Source organism: Antrostomus carolinensis, unplaced genomic scaffold (assembly GCF_000700745.2).
Source record: "Antrostomus carolinensis isolate BGI_N321 unplaced genomic scaffold, ASM70074v2 scaffold17423, whole genome shotgun sequence".
NCBI lineage: Eukaryota > Metazoa > Chordata > Aves > Caprimulgiformes > Caprimulgidae > Antrostomus > Antrostomus carolinensis.
Genome location: NW_010307456.1, coordinates 6,554 through 23,759, shown reverse-complemented (window position 1 = coordinate 23,759; position 17,206 = coordinate 6,554). Strand labels below are relative to the sequence as shown.

Here is a 17,206-nt window from a genome sequence, read left to right as displayed (position 1 = left end):
GAATGCTTTTACCTGGGGCCCACAGTGACAGGTCAGGCAGTTCTAACTACCTTCCCTTTCAGTGTGGTGTTGGTGAGACACAGTCTGCAGTGATGACCCATCATATGGGAACTCATTTCTTACCTAAGCAACACGTAGAATTTTAATTGGCATGGCAATTAAATCCAGGGTTTCCCCATTTGCAGACTCACATTGTTCATTCAATAGTCAAGGAACCCAAAAACTACATTTTCAAATCTAAAGGACTACAAGCCTGGTTCATTCCTCGCTTTTCTGTGGTACCCAACAAACCCTGTGAGCTAACCAGGCTCCAACGCTTTTCAAAGTCTGTGTTAGACATTAGGAGAAAAAAGGAGCACACAGACACACACAAGCACATGAAGGAACGAGCTCAGAAAGAAACAGACTTTCTCCTCCTTCTATGTTCTGCCTTCACTGTCTACCAGCATGGGAGTCCCCTAATATGTCATGCCCCAATTCAGCACGATCAAATTGTGCTAAAAGTCTTGCTAAAACCCCAGGCCTTATTACTCAGGAGCTCCTACTCTTTTGTCTGGCCTCCTAAAAATACCCTGAAAAAAGAATAAGCACAAGTCAAGTACTGGTGAGTAGGAAGAGGTCACCTCTTGCTTTAAGTGAGCACTTCAAATACATGAACTTTTAGCATCTTGCTGCTCTTACCACTGCCTTCACCATTGTACTTAAGACAGTTCCTGAACATGGTCTTCATATCGCCTACAAATTCTTCCTTGGTGCAGTACTGACCTCCATTCAACTTCTTCTCCATGCTAGAGATGTCCATGGGGGCCTGAAATGGAACAAAACCTCCCTTCAATTACAGCAAGCATATTGGGGCTTACAAAGTTGCATAGCTAGCTTCCTCAGAGAGCAGATGGGGAGCAGAGGCTGCTCTCCTGAGAGGCAGCCTCTCATCTTTGGTTTCCTAGACTTGTAAGGCTAGAAGGGACTACTGGAGTCATGCAGTTTGATTGTGAAGGTAACACAGCTGACAAAACTCCAAAACACTTCCAAAAAAACTGCATCCTGGTCAAGAAAGTACATCAGTCAAGATGGCTGGACCACTTTCCATACCTTAATGATCTGGTAGTAGTTGGGAGCATACGATTCATCAACGGGTTCCAAGAAGGGCCAAGAGTCTTTGTGAGCCTTTACCACATCTAGAACTGGCAGCAGCAAAAGAAAGGTGAATGGTTACACACAGATGCCCAGGGGAGTATTTCCTTTTGAGCGAGTCATGCAGAGGGGAAAGCTGGGGCAGGACTGACCTTTGTACATGGCTGTGAACTCATCATCCAGTTCAAAGCTGTAACAGGAAGCACAACAGTGAATATGCAGACTGAGGACCTACAAGATGTGCACTCATACCTCATCTTCCCTTCCACCCCATGCACAGTGCCTCAGCACTGACAAATAGGCCGTACCACAAACACTCCTCTAGTGTGGATCAAATCCAGATGTTTCTCAGCTTACTACTCGCTGTTCTCCTACCTTACTTCTCCCTTCTTATTCCTATGAATGATCACACTCCTCTCCTTCCTGTACTCACTACTTCAACACACTCGTGTGCTGCATGCCCAGCTGCATACTCACAGATCCTTGGTCCTTCGCTCTTCCCTCGTAGGGGAACTGGGATCCAAGTGGGAAAGCTCAGGGGGAAGCTCCTTCCCCTGCGCCAGCAGCCATGCCCGCTCTTCACGAAGCTTTCTCCTCCTGGCCCGTTCTGCAATGGGGAGAGGTGAAAAACCATTCAGTGCTCCTTATCAACATCATCTTGCAGGGAAAATGCAGGCAGTTCCTGCAGCTTTCAGGAGCTCCAATGAAACGTTCTTGTTCTTTCAGCAAAAGCAGCAACAGCACAGGAGCAGAGGAGATGAGAATACAGCACACCACCATCAATCCACCTCTTCATTTTCCATTGACTTTACAAGCACTGATTTTGAAGCATTACTGTGATACAGATGTTCCTCTAAGCAGCTTCCAGACAAACTCCTGACCACGGTGTGGTACAAAGAGAGAAACTCAACACACAGACCTAGGCATAGATCAGCACTATGGAAAGAGCTGGCTTGTTAAGTTATCATCCTTCAGATGCTTCACCTCAGCCAGGTGAACTCAAGGCAGCTAGTTTTGCACTGAAGTAGATGAGAAGCAGTGTCAATGGGAAGGGTGAAGTTCTACCAGCTGGGTGGCAATGAGTAAGTGGGGTCATTAATATCCTCCACCACCATGGCTAGCTTTGGGAAGACTGCTCAAGTAGTCCTTCTCTGCCAGCAGCCAGAGCGAGCAAGCTGCTGCACAGGAGGGCCACTGGAACAGCTTTGGTTTAAGAGGTGAGAGACAGGAAGAAGCAAGAGAAGAGAAGAGCTGGTAATATAACCTGTGGTTTGCAACCAGACAGCTGGCTAACAGATTCCTTCATAATAGAAAGTTTATGGGCTCTTATGAACCTCATTTCCTTTTTCTTATAGGAAATCTGAAATCATTTGACTTGCTGGAACACCTGCAGTTGTACCAACTTTCTGTAGGAGCAGAATTCTGTGAAAGTAACGTTCAAGGAGACATGTCATAGGAGTAAGACCTCAGAAAACAGATTGCATTTGAGAACACCCAGACTGAAAAAGAAAGGTGGGGGGAGACTTGGCTATTGCCCTCTAGCAGAAGCTCCATCTTTGGAAAATGCCAAAGACTCAAGAAGCACCAACTCTGGTGGAAGATTATTAATTTATTGTCTTACTCTGTCAGTCAAAACTAAACATAGGATGGGAGTTGAGGGCACAAGAAAACTAGGAATAGCTATAAGGTAGGTATTTCCAGGGAGGTCCATGGCCAGATATGTCAAAGACTGCTAAAAAAAAAAAAGTCCAAATTTCCCACTAGAAGACTCTGGGTAGCACTGAAGTTGAGAGGGCAGGACTTGCATCTAAGATGTCCTACAGAATCTAACAGCATCTATTATAATATTTAATAGATGGGAAGTCCACCATCAAATTGCAGTTGACAGAGATTATCTGAGTCTGTCCAAGCACAGTTCAGTACTTCACGCTTCTTTCATAAAATTAGCATCACTTAGATGACATTGTAATGGATACTGAAGTGAGAAAGCCAAGAAAAACATGAGCAAAAGCATTTGGGCAGCAAAAGGAAAATCTCACGGCAAGAGCAGCCAAGAGATAAGGTGATGGAGGTTTTAGAAATCCATCAAGGACTGCCAAGGATCTGACCTGGTAAACTGTCAGGAATCAGGTTACCCTGGTACCTGGAGCTCAGGCAGGATTAATGGCAGGTCCATCTACCACAGCAAGTGATTCATAATATAGCATGTGAAGAGCTCATTGTCATGCTGTCAGCCTGGGTTGAGTCCTACCCAGCAGCTTTCAAAATCTAACCAAAGTACCTCAAACAGCTAGAAAGTCAGATGTTGGAGCAGGAGCTGGAAAGAGAACTGGGAAACTCTAATCTGCTGTTGTGGTAGAAATCTAGGAAGTTGCTTTAACTCATAAATTCAGGAAAGTAGAAGTAGGCCCACCAGGAGGCTTGCTACCTGGGGTGTGTGTTGGAGTGGGGGGAACTGAAATCCCAGACTGGAAAGAGGAATGTGATCTAAAAACAGGCATGCAGTCCAAAACCAAGAAGCAGGTGAAGTGCTGATGAAGTTCATTAAAGAGCAGACATTTCGCCCTGTGTTTCACATCATCCCTCTATACAAGACCTTACAAAATTAATGTTAAATTCCAGACTATCAAATACAAGAAAAATCTTTGTTACCCTAAAATCTCTGTCAAGGGATCTTCAGTTTTAACAAGTCTGAACCAAACCAAACAAATGACTTCATTTTCAAATCACTTTCCATCCATCCTAAGAACTGGCATGAAAGTAAATGCTAATGGAGGGTGATGCTTGGCAATAAGGAAAGATGGTTAAGAAGCCCAAGTTTTACCTGGATAGCTGTCGTTTTTAGGGATGAAAAATGCTGCAGTAATTTAACTGGACAAATCAGCCATTTAAATAACCTTTCCAAACAACTGTTGCACCAGCTTTAAAAAGGAGACTTCTCCTGATTGAGCCTAAACTGACTAGGGACAAGTTTAAACCAAACTGAAAGAAACTGCACAAACCAAAATAAAAGCATCTCTGCCAAGAAAAACATGAATGTAAGCTAAATTGGCTTAAAACAGTTTGCTGCCCAAACCCATGCTGGTTCCTTTGAGTAGCCTTTTTATCAGATGATGTAGTGATTGCATTTACCCAGAAAAGGACAAGACTTATACCAAAACCAAGACCTTTTAAACAGGTACATTTATCTTTGCAGCTCTTCTGGAACTCAAGATGAATTTTGTCTGTACAGATGGAGAATTAAAGCGCAGAGAATATGCAATTTGCCAAGGTGAAACAGATATCTGTGGCAGATCTGGAAGCTGGATGATTCTCAGTTTAAAGCACTGGACTCAGTTTAAAGCTAGGACTGGCAACCAGGAATATATGAAGGCCAAGCAAGTAATTGGATTTTCTAAAGGTTAGAAAGGTAAGGAGGCAAAAGAAACTATTCTTAGATAACATCTGGTCTGCTACCAAACATCTGGTAGCAGACTGTTTCATCTTGGAAAGTTTACAAGGTTTTCATGAACTTAATCTTTTTTTCCTTTTCTGATTCTTTATCCACTTAAGGATTCATGATACTGATACTGCCACACATCACCACCATCATTTTCTGAAGATGTTCAGCCTTTCCCTGGCACTGCAACAGCCCAGCCAGCCACTGTGGCAAAAACAACAGATACAAGAATTCCCTTAAGGGAGGTTGACAGAGAGAAGGTGGTCAGAAATGAGCCTGCTCTTAGACACCAGTGTCTGCTTGTGCTGGCTGAACGCCTGCTGTCTGTGCCCCGATCTGACATATTAAACACAACACGGCTGTTACCTGAAAAAGAACTTAAATCAGCATTTAATTCAAAGCCCAGCACCTCTAGTGCTCTGTTTAGCCTAGTCCCCTCATCCTTAATTCTCTAATTGATAAGGCCATTAACAATATAAAATACTACTCTTGCTCCTCCCATGTTGCCCTCTTCCCTTTCTCCACAAAGGGAATCCTTCTTTCATCATGCATTCAGCCAAAAAAACCTAATGCTATTTAGCAAGAGCAAAGCCAGCTAATCCTACATGCAGAGAAATCCATAAGGAAGCAAGTGGGGAGACAGAGGAGAACTGAGGAACACCACGAATAGCAGGAAAAAGTATTATGGCTGGGGCAAGAAAGAAAATAAGCATGATTTGAGAAAGATGACACAGTTGAAAGGTGCACTAAAGAACAGCCACCAACACCAAGGGAAACAGGCAAAGGAAAAGAAGCTTCAGTCAGACTAATTTATCCAAGGCAAGTGCATGGAAAGATACTCTTGTTAGCAGGTCTGGCAGGGGAGAAATGCAAATGGCAGATCTTAATTCAAGATCTCAGTCTTGGCTTTGAAAGTTTCCACCCCTGCTGCACAATGGCCACACACACACCTTCCACTGCTTTGACCTTCTCCTCCATCTCTCTCTTCCTCTCCTCCTTTAGCAGCTGCTCCTGCTCCCTCTTCTGCACTGCTATAAGGATTTGGCGCTCCTCCTCTTCCTCTCTGCGCCTCTGCTTCTCCATGGAACTCAGCACATTTGGGTTTACCTGTGACAAAACGATGCACCAAAAACTGTAACGTATTGGCTTATTGACGAGTCAGAGCAGAGGCAGGTGTACTTTGAGCAAGGATTAAAGTGTACCTACAATGAATGGCTGGGGGAAAAAATGGTAAAAAAAAATAAAAGGATTTGTACAGATGAATTCTTGGATGAAAAGCAACATGGAAAGGAAAGTTATTTGTGAAGCAATGAAATCCTACTGATACAGGGATAAAGGAAGGAGAAGCGATGGGTTAGATAAGCTGCCGCTCTGTCAAGGACGCACCGCGTGGATTTCCCCCCTGGGCAAAGGGTGCTGACACCCCCACACAACACCTCTACCCCTTCCACCTAGCCGAGTCCTGAGTTGCCAGCGTCAGTAGAAAGGACTACTCTGCTATAAACCAGAGTACTCAGGCTAGGAAAAGAGACTGGTACAGCCTTGCAGTCCGGGTATCAACTGGAGTGTTTTCCTTTCCTATTCAAAACAACAGCCACCATACTTCTGTGTGCTAATCTCTCCTGAACTAGCTCTTGTTTGTTTGATTGGACAGTTTTCCTGCTGGGTCCCACAACCAGTTTTCTCATTCAAGGACACCTGACTCTTTATTGCCCCACTTCCTCACCTCCCCACTGCCAGCAGTTTGATCGAACTTAAGACTTCAGGCTTCCCAGACCAGGGATCACCTGCTCCTATTTCTCCAGTAAAGTGCACGGTATGTATATGGCAATGAGGAATTACCTTGATTAGCTTGATTTAATTACAAGACAAATGAATCAGTCATCCACCAGCCACTCCCACCTCTTTAGCTTCTGCAAGACCAAGGTACGTGTGCCTTACCTATCAGCAGAGAATACCGACCAGAAAAGAAAAGAACAACGTGCATATGGTTTTCTCCACCTTCATTTTCAGGGAACAACCAGCAACCACCACTTAGGCAGAAGGCATTTCCTGAGGATTAGCAATCAGCTGGGGTCCCTTGGCTGCTGCTCAGACCATCAATTTCTCCAGGCCCGTTATTAATCCCCAGAAAAAATCTGGCACCATGATTACTATTTTGTCCTTGTTTCATTGCCCAGAAGCGGAACTTTGGGGTGTTTTGACAAGAACATAGAAATGTCTGGTTCATTCTGCCTCCCCTTCCCCTGCACAGCACTGTTCTACAATCTCCTGCTGCAGCTCTCCATGGATGAGTATCATGTATTACCTCTCTGCCTCCAGCAGCAAAAATATATTAAGAGAATTATGCTTCAACCACCAACAGCCATAAAGAAGTGTCTGAGAGAGGGTGATGGGACTCGGACCATATCCTGCATCTAGGGACAGACTGGACAGCAAAAACATCTATTCTAATCTAAAAGGATCTGCTGATCTTTTTTAGGCAAGCCCCACAGCAAGATCTCACCACAAGGAAACTTTATCCATGTTCTTTTCCATTTTAGATCTTTGCCAAATATTGGTACTTCACTCTTCTACCGCTTTCCTAGGGAAACCATTCTGTGAGGCCACATGCCTTTACCTTAGCCAACTTCTCCTCACGTTCAGTCTAAAGTTAATTTCTATTCCCCTCATTCCATCCAATTATTCTTAGTTACACTCTTCTGGGCAAGCATAAATTCTCCTTTTCTTCAGTCACATTCCAGCCTTTATGGGCTTCCTCAGACACTTACACAAAACTCCCATGTTTCTGTAATTAGGTTAAAAGTTTCCTTACAAAGCAATCCTTCCAGCTCCCTAATCATTCCAGTTGCCTGTCTCAGGCCTTTCCTCTAACTGATTGATATCCAAACACCAGGATGCCCAGGGCTGAAACTGCTACACCAAGTACAAGAGGTCAAGAACCTACAGAACCGGCTTCTACATTCCACTTTTGAGTCTTTTCATATCCCTTTCTCGACCACTCTACCATCCTATTTTCTACCCATGCACTACAAACATCTTCCTTTCAGGCCTGTTCCTGACCATCATCAACCAGTTTTTTCCCTAACTTTCTTGACCAATCTTTAAATTGCAATAGGAACAAAAAAAAAAGTCAGATTCTGCAACAATTGGGAAGAGGTGAGCAGGAACCGGCCTCCTGAAGTTGGTAAACCGAGTTATTTTATTGAGGATGTGACCATCAGCCTTTACATTCTCTGGTCAGTAGATCTAAGCCAGCCTGGCATGTCACACTGATTTCTTCAACTGTTGATGCATAGGTCAGACCTTCCCTTTCCCTGGATTCATACAGCTTCCACCATTCATGTCCTACAGAAACACAAACACAACATCCAAACTGCAGTGCTCACGCCAGGAGCTCTCCAAGCTTGCGGGGTACCTTCAGCACCCCTATACTGTAATGGCACAACACAGAATCCATAGCACATTCTGGATCAACCCACCACAAATGTGGCATCCAAAAAACGAGACAATTTTAAGCAAAGGAGAGAATGTCATCCTAGCAGATCTAGGAAGAGAAGAAAAGGGAAAGCAGAAAGCCCAAACACAATGTAGTGAGCACCAAGGACTGCAAGCAGACACCTGCGACAACTTCATTTGCTCCCTGCAGCGCTCGCAGGGCAACGACAATGCTGGCACGAGCTCTTTGAGACATTTCAGACACAGAAATAGCCCGATTTTCAGAGGGACCTACTGCCTGGTGTCCCACTTAAGTGCATTGGCGCCGAGGGTACTCAACTCAGGGTTAAAAAAATAAACACAAACAAATAAACTCCTACTAAATGTGGTGGAAGCCGATGTCTATTGGAACGATAAAAGCAAGAACCCAACACAAGTTAGACTTCCTTCCTGAATGAAGAGGTGGCAAAGGGATGTTTCTCCAGCCTCCTCCCCACTTGGAGGATAAAAACCACCCCTGTCATCTGTGACCGTGGCATCACCAACTCCTTCCCTCCGCCAGAGAGCACTCCAGGACACAACATCGCCGCCTTTTCCACCTGGGACCCCCAAAGGGCCAAACTTCTGCCTTTTGCTTTGCCCTCCAGACAGTGGGTATCAGGCTTCAGGGGCAGAAGGCCAAGAGGTGCGGGTGCCCCAGCCCCTCACCCTACAAACCTTCCCTGCTCCGGTTTCCGCAGCGCTACCCTAATGAGGGTGCTGCTCAGGCGGCTCTTTAATGAGGAGCTAATCTGAACCACCTGTTGAGAAATCCCTGGCAGGATTAGGAGCCTACGGAGCAGCTATATCTCGGACAGAAGCAGCATCCAGCTCATGGAGCTGGGAGGAAGGGGTCACCCCTGCACCGGGCTGAGGTTTTCTCCCCCAGATTCGCCTGCTGCCCACCCCTCACTCAACAAACAAACCATCGGACATGCTGGCACCTTCGTGCCAAGGATGACAGTCACGTTGGGCTGGGAAACCAGTATAAATGTCCCCACTTTCACACTGGCCAGCTCCCCGGGGTTCTGAGAGGGCCCCCCACTCACTGGAAACGTTTCACTGGCCCACAGGCAGCAATTAACAGCCCTCAGCCTCTGCAGACCTGGAGCACCTGCGGTACTGATTAGCATCATTCAGGCTCCATGTGTTTCCCACTCCCCTCCTCCTCTGGGATTTCTGCTGCCTGTGAACAAACACGTGTCCCTGCACTTCCTGCATTGTGGGCTTTGCAGAGAGCAATTCTGGCCCCAAACTGACCATCACTGGGGTCTTATTTTCCTCTCGGCAGGCTTTTATCTGCAGCATGATGAGAGGTTCTTCCTTCCTTTTATTTATCTATTCTAAGCAATTGTATTTATTGCAGGGAACTGTACTTTCTCCTTTGTTTTGCAAGAACCCCTGACCCTGGCTCAACGTGGAATATTCCCTGCAGCTTCATTTCCCAGGGTTTGACAAAACACCAGGTAACTACATTTTCATTACATCTACAGTGAGAGATTATGCCATGGTCTGATAGAATCAAGCCAATTTTTTCCTCTAAAGCTAATCCCGTGTTGCTTGACCAATTGCTTTGGGTAGCAGTTGCCTGTTCAAAGACCTCCACTCTCCGTCTCCACTGTACCATGGTGCTGGCTGTGCCAACGTGACTGTTGGGGGGCTGTGTGGTGAACTGAATCAGAAAGCTGACCTGGGTTAAAAATAACCCCGACCAAAGAAAAAGGTTATATTTAACTCCAGTCATTTTCCTGGGTCTGGTTCACTGCACAGACCCGCGAGCGGCAGCGCTGTTACAGTGATGGGGTGGAGAGGAGATGAGGGTGAAGAGGCACGGAAAGAGCCGTTTCAGCTGACAAGGCTGCAGTTTGATAAGCATTTCTTTTTAGCAGCCTAAATTGTGACTTCCATTTCCAGCTGACCCTCTCCTAGCGCAGCTCTGGACCACATCAGTCATTCGTGTCTCTCTCTCTCTCCCTGCACTATCTCCACCCTCATGTGTTTGCAGCCTCACGTTTTCCCCTTGGCTGAATTTCTGTCATTTCCCTTTGTAAGCCGGTTCTTCTAGTCCTTCTCATCCTTCTTCAACTTTTCTTTGAACTGCCTCGAATGTGCCAGCACTTTCATTGAAGTGGAATTCCCCAGACTGAGCGCAGATTTCCATACGCAGCTGCACTGGAGTTGTGCGGCAAGGCCGGTTATCCCTGCGATCCAGAGGGCAGCACCTCCCTGCTCACCATAGAAACCCCCCCCCAGTGTCAGCCTGCCTTTGATGGGCATTACCACCCATCTCTCTTTCAGCACAAACACTTTCAAAACGACTCCTTCCCACTGAATAGTGATGCTGCGGGTTTATTTATTATTTTTTTTTTCCCCCAGGAGGCATCTGCTCTCAGCCTCCCTCCATCGTCCTCCCCCTCACACCCCCCCTCACCTCCTGCTTGATTGGTTTGATGGGCTGATGGTCAGACATCCACCTGGGAGAAAACTCTGTCCGTTGTAGACGCTTCTCCTGAAACAGGGTTGAGAATTGAGAGAAGGAAAAAGAGAGTGGAGGAAATTAGGGCACATCGGTGATACCGGCAGGAGAAACTCTGGGGGCTAGAAGTGACCATGAAATCCCTATTAGCTTTACAAGGGTAGCAAACAAGCAAACTGAACTCAATCCAAGAACATCACGGTGACAGCAGAGCCCATTTTACAAAGCCATCTAGCTGAAGGATCCTGTTCCAAATCTGTCCCATCGGAACACATTCAGTTGATGGACAATACCCTTTGGAGTTTCGGGGCTCTGATGTACCAGCTCAAGTGGTCTTAGCTAGAACAGCTGAAGGAGCCACTGTCCCTTCAGCAGAGCCAGCTGAGAAATGGCAGTAAAAGTGAAATCAGAGGCAGTTTGCAGAGAAAAGATAGGCTGTAAATTGCAGCAGTTCAAAAGCAGACAGAGATTCCCTGCTAGCAGAAAAGGGACACAGAAGATGGCTGAAGACAGTCACCCCTTCAGCCATCCTACCTACAACAGCCGTGCAATCACAAACCAGATCCTTAATTATTGACTCGAGCCCTGCCACCTCATGGGGGAGAGTCTTTCTCCCCATACACAAGCTACACAGCCCCCACATCAATGACACTTGCAGGCTGGAGTCGGGGTGACAGGCTGCTTGGATTTAGCTCTCCTTCAATCAGCAAACATCCACGCTCTTGGAAGTGGTCATAGAGAGGTAAACAGGATGTCATGTCTCCTCACCTTCTGTGCAATCATGTTGCAGATCTCCGGCAGGAAGTCTTCACTCAAGAGTTTGTAGAGCTGCCGCTCTCTAAGGGAAGTCCTCTCTCTGAAGCTCTCTGTGACCTGCCTCCACTCCTCTTCCGTCTGACACAGCAGCCACCATGTCCCACGGCCAGGCCCTTGGGACCCTTCAACAACATGAAAGGATGTTATCTCCACAGCATTTATGACTAACAACTGTTCTTTATCCCTTCTCCTCTCCTCAGGGCTCAGGAAGAGCAAAAGATACTGCCAATGGCCACTGTTACGAAAAACATGCCCTTTGCTACAGACCCAAAGGTCTCTTGACCCACCAGAAGCACTGCTACCTCCCTTAGCGACAACAAAAGTGATGCCAAGACACAGAGGAAGCACATAGGTGAAGAAGTAACTTTGCAACACATGGGTAGTGTGACATCCCTGGAGCAAGCTTCCATTCCAGTTATGATGGAGCAAAGGATTCAATTTGTTTCTTGTAATGGAGGCTGTCAGCCAGAACAGAACAGAGGGTAAAGCAAATGTCTGATTGAGTCTGGCAGCAGAATAAAAACATTGAAAATTAATGTTATTTCAAATAAGTCTTTTTTAAAATTTATTATTTTTAATTTTTTTTTAGCACTGCAAACCTTTGCTGCAGTGAATAAAACCTCCCATTCTCCCCAAATGAAACATTTTGTTTGCAGTCACTTGAAAGAACAGAAAAGGAAGTGAAGGATGGGCTTCATCGGGATGCCAGATGAGGGGGAAGTTCCAAAAGTTCACATCCCATCCCTGCTTAATCCGGAGTGGGATTTAAAGCAGATCTCCCACTGTTCTGAAGCTTGTCCCAACGACCAAGACACTCTGAGCTGTTCCACCTTGTGTGAAACATTTGAATATTAATTGCAAAGGAAAGACTCTCTCGAATAGTGGTTGGAACACGCACCTGGGAAAAGGGAATGTGGTTCCTGCTCCACAACTGTTTACACAGAGCAGAGAAGCCTGGTGGGTTGCAGCTTGCATGCTTTTGCCCTGGGACACTCTCTAAGCAAAAAACATTGTGCCCCGTTTTTGGGGAGGGGGAAGATGCTGGTTCAAATCTCTTCAGGCTGAGGGACTCTCAGCTCCCTTTAGACTTTTCTTAGAGATCCCAGAATCACAGAATGGCCTCGACTGGAAAAGACCTTTAAGATCAAGTCCAACCATGAACCCAACACTGACAAGTCCCCAACTAACCCATGTCCCTCAGCACTGTGTCTACACCACTCTTCAATCCCTCCAGGGATGGGGACTCCACCACTGCCCTGGGCAACCCCTTCCAATGCCTCAGAACCCTTGCAGCAAAGAAATTCTTCCTCACATCCCATCTCAACTGCCCCGGCCACAACTGGAGCCCATTTCCTCTTGTCCTGTCCCTTGGGCCTTGGTTGAACAGACCCACCCCCACCTCTCTCCACCCTCCTCCAAGGGACTTGCACAGAGCCACAAGGTCTCCCCTCAGCCTCCTTTTCTCCAGGCTCAACACCCCCAGTTCCCTCAGCCACAAGGGAACTCAGCACACTTGTGCTCCAGACCCTTCCCCAGCTCCGTTGCCCTTCTCTGGACACGCTCCAGCACCTCCATGTCCTTCTTGGACTCAGGGGCCCAACACTGAACCCAGCACTTGAGCTGTGGCCTCACCAGTGTGGGTGTAGCCTCACCAGTAACCACAGGCTACTGGAAAGAAAGCAATGGTCACTACCCCCACCAGCAGAGGTCATGCAGCTTCTCACCACATTTTCAAGCAAATAAACTATGAAAAATATAAAGAAAAAAAAAACAGAGCCCTTTTCTCTTTGAACCCGTCCTTGGGTCCTTTGTGGATTTGAGCTGCCAGTGGCTCCAGCTTGCCAGCTACCAGGTTGCCCCAGTAAGACTGGAGAGCTGCAGCCTCCCTCCAGCCACCTACCCTCTGTGGGAAACCTCTGTACTGTGGTAGTGGCACAGAGCAAGCATGTCCTTGCTCCAGGTCACAGGCCAGCCTATGGCTTAACCCACCCTTGGCTTCAGCCCAAGTTAATGCACTGGGGACTGGTAACTGTGATGGTGAAGGACCAGCCATGTGCTGGTTTCTGTGGCCGTGGCCATGTGAAGCTGTCCCCTACCCACCTGCAGCAGTGGGCTTACCTGCACATTGCCCCTAAAGCCTGTCCCCTCCTTTCTCCTTCTCTTGCCAGCTGCCTATGGGCAACTTGTTTCAAAAGCAGCCAGGACTAAGGCACTGCTTTGTGCCACCAGTAGATTACTCCACAGCTGAAGTGACAAAATTTGTTGGAAGACAATGATCTGATGAAACCCCCAGCGCCTCATGTACTTTTCTCTGGCTCTGCCACCCAGCTCCAGAGTGGCTTCCAGGAAATCTGAAGACAAAGGGTGAAGGGAAGGAGGCATAGCAGAGACAATGCCACCCCTGCCTTTTATTGTGGGGCAACAACTGGCTGAGCCCCTGGGTTATGTGGAAGATCCACATGTATGACAAATGAGTCCCAGCTCCCTCTGACTCAGTTTCACATTAAGTTGCCAACTCGTTTTTTCCATCTCCCTCATTAACCCTTAGGTGAATAACTCCAAATCATCATTTATCAAATCCAGATACCCAATGTCCATCAGGAAAGATGGACAACCAAAAAAGTTCTTCCTTGCTATCTTGGCATCACTGACCCCACTTCTCTTTCCAGTCTGAAAAAAACACACCTATGACAAACAGGGGCTTGTGTTCACCTCATCCCCAGAGGAACAAGGGGCATCCACAGCTCGTTTCCATCAACTTCAGGGCCTCGTGTAACCCAATATGTTATGTTTCTTCATCCCAAACTAATCCACGATAAGATAGGAAGCCTGAAGGTGCCCAGGCTCCCAGCTGCAACCCCTCCTTCCAAACTCAGCCCCAACCACCAGCAGAAAGACTCTCCCTTTCCTGAGAAAGGCATCTCTCTGGGCTTTGATAATTTAAGAGCCACGTTAGCTGATCTTGTCAACCCTGACACTGCAAAATCTCTTTACCATTTCTTATCTGAGTCTCGTGGATTAGCAAGTTCTCTTCTGCCTTCTCCCTACCAAAAAAAGAAAGAGAAGGATTGATACAATGAATACATCACATCACTGAAATGCAGCTGCTTTGGAGGAGGAGACTGGGGAATGCAGCAATTATTCAATGCACAGCAAAATCATGAAAAAATAAGTGTGCAGAACACACATTCACTATATATATTCATACACATATTTATCATAGCTTCATAAAATTTTAAGAAGTGAAGGATGCAGCCTGGAATTTGGTAAGGACAGTATTTCAATTCTTATGGGAAGCATCCCAAATTCTATACTGACCAGTAGCCAGGATTTTGGCTTCAAGTGCTATGCAGTGAAGGTGTTTTTTTATCAGTAGTGTATCCCCTAGTACTTCACAGGGGAACTACACCCACAGGGAGGCACTTGGAAGCGTGATACCCACTGTTTCACCAAACTTGGCTTCCACCACCTCAGTCAGAATTTTCTTTGGAGAGTGATCAAAGCACCCACCAAGTCTGAGCTTGCTTCGCTTCAGAGGTGCAGTGAAATTATGGCTGCATGGGATATACATACTTATTGGGGGAACCCCAGAAGTGCATTATCCTTCCCTCTGGGAACACATGCATTTTACATCTATTGCAGGAACAACCTTTCCATACCTCAGTAAGTTTTCTTCCAATAGTTTTTTCCTCTTTGGGGGTCGCCCTCGTCTCTTGCCCGTTTTCCCAGGAACGCTTGGGGTGTTTGTTTGCCCTCCACATCCCCTGCGAAACAGCAGAACCACCATGAAATATCTGCTGAGCAAAGGAACCGTGGCTGACAGGATGGGAGAAGCGCAGGGAAATGGGAACAGCTGTTAGGAACCCAACCACAGGAGGGATTAAATCAGAGCAGCAATGGGACGGGGAGGGGAGGAGAGGAAGGATTCCCACTCGCTGGGAGCCTGATCTGGGAGCCGCCGGCACGGTGCGGGGCAGACGGGGAGGAATGCGGTGGGGCAGGCAGCATCGCTCCCACAGCAGGCTCTCCTGGTGCCACAAAGACTGCAGGCTGGCTCCCACACAATGCATGACACGGGGCAGCTCACAGTCTGCTTGGCAACTCCAGTCTGGCCCCTCATCGCTGTGGTCCCTCTCCCAGGGACCCCCCCGCTGCCCCCCGACACAACAGCAGTCAGGCGGAGACACCCCTCCAGCTGGGCTGACTGCTCCCCACCTCACCCCAGACACAGGGGGGAATGCTGGGGGGCTGTTACCTGTCTGGAGCCAGCTCTCCGTTGGGTTTCCCCTGCACTGGGTCCTCCTTGTACATCCGTGTGCCGTAGAAGTACCAGTACAGGGCACCGCTGCTGTCCTCGCCCAGCGGCTCCACGCGAAGGCTGTCAGCGTCCAAGCCCTGTGCCCACCTGTCCCCACCGAGAGCCCCCCCCCCAGTCAGACACTGACAGGTTGAAAAGCGGCCACATTGTCACACAAAACATGATGACACCCCTCTGCAAACACCTCCCTCCCTCTCTCCTCCCCTCCCACCGTGCCACAGCAGCGCTACAGCTGCTCCTCCAAGGCCGAGCTGGGAAAATGTTACTCCAGGGGGAAGGCAACGTTTGCTCGCTGTCCAGGGAGGGATTTAGATTGGCATCTCTAATTTGAATGGCCTCTCTCATTTTAACATTTCATCTCTGGCACTCCTGACAGGGAAGGTCTAATTAGTGCTGGCAACAGTCATGCACAGCCCTGAGAAGCTCCCTCCCCCCTCCCTGCCACCACCCTTCCCCCAGCTTCCCCAGTACACTTCAACCCCATCCTTTCATCTCACACCATCCTTCAGCAAGGCGGTCTCAGCTCTCACAGCTCTGCCATTACAGTTGGAGCATCTCCAAATTCACTCTTCTCAGGAAGAGTAGCCAACGAAGCCAAGTCACTTAGTGACTCCCACGTTACAAATACATCCGCTCAGGACAACAGCCCCAGGAGCAGTCCTACGCGCTTGCCTTGGGTCTTCTTGCAAGGCAGGGGAGGAGATGGGGAACTGCCAACCCACTGCACCACCAGTGATTACCTGGCCTTAAAATACACTTAACAGCATCAACCCTACTCTTCCCAAGAAGATTCACTGGTCCAGCTCCTGCAGCTGCACTGTTCCCCCCTTCCCTGCTGCCCAAAAGTACCTTGAGGAGGTCGAAGACATCATCTGCGTCAAGGCGGTAGTCACAGAGGCGGTGCAGGATCTCGACTCGGGTGCGCAGGGGTAGCTCCTGGAAGGTAGACTCCCTCAGGGGGTTGGGTTTCCCTTCCTCCAGCTCCCAACGGTAGTTGATGATGTCCTCTAGGTAGCTGTGAAACGTCTGGGATCTAACCAAAGAACAAAGTCCCACACGCTCACTGTAGTTTGCCATGACAGAAACACCTGATGCAACCAAGCAACTTGAACAAACACAACACAGAGACAGCTAAGACTTGAAGGACAATCAAGCTGTACGACAGCTATGGGTTGCTGCAGCTCTGTAGCTCAGGTTCTCAAAACATAGCCATCTTGGGATTTCACATTATACACATACTGCTTACAGGACGCTGCATACTGTTATTTCTTTCCAAGCTGAAAGAACAAACTAAACATGATCCCACCTCAGCTCCATCCTCTTTATAAGTTAACGGGCAGCGCCCTGTGTGAGCACCAACATCAACCCTTTGCTAAACCAGGATGCAACGAAGCACACGAGTCCTATCCCCTTCCATCTCTCCCCATTTGAAGCAAAACCCCTCTTATTCGAGGAAGGGGATTCTGCCCCTCTATCCACTCTCCTGAGACCCCATCTGGAGGACTGTGTCCAGTTCTGGGGCCACCAACAGCAGGAGGAAATGGAG

General features: G+C 47.6%; 1 protein-coding gene across 1 annotated transcript in view; it reads right to left on the bottom strand.

The window, feature by feature from the left end:
* CECR2 (CECR2 histone acetyl-lysine reader) overlaps positions 1-16,686 on the bottom strand; it is a 25,451-nt gene extending 8,765 nt beyond the window's left edge. Inside the window, 11 exon segments of the mRNA XM_029084369.1 lie at positions 682-808; positions 1,093-1,184; positions 1,287-1,324; positions 1,612-1,741; positions 5,524-5,680; positions 10,482-10,559; positions 11,295-11,464; positions 14,337-14,386; positions 15,002-15,106; positions 15,598-15,737; positions 16,510-16,686. Of these exon segments, the coding sequence (XP_028940202.1) occupies positions 682-808; positions 1,093-1,184; positions 1,287-1,324; positions 1,612-1,741; positions 5,524-5,680; positions 10,482-10,559; positions 11,295-11,464; positions 14,337-14,386; positions 15,002-15,106; positions 15,598-15,653 (1,003 nt within the window). The 5' untranslated portion in view covers positions 15,654-15,737; positions 16,510-16,686.
* Between the last annotated feature and the right edge of the window lie 520 nt (positions 16,687-17,206).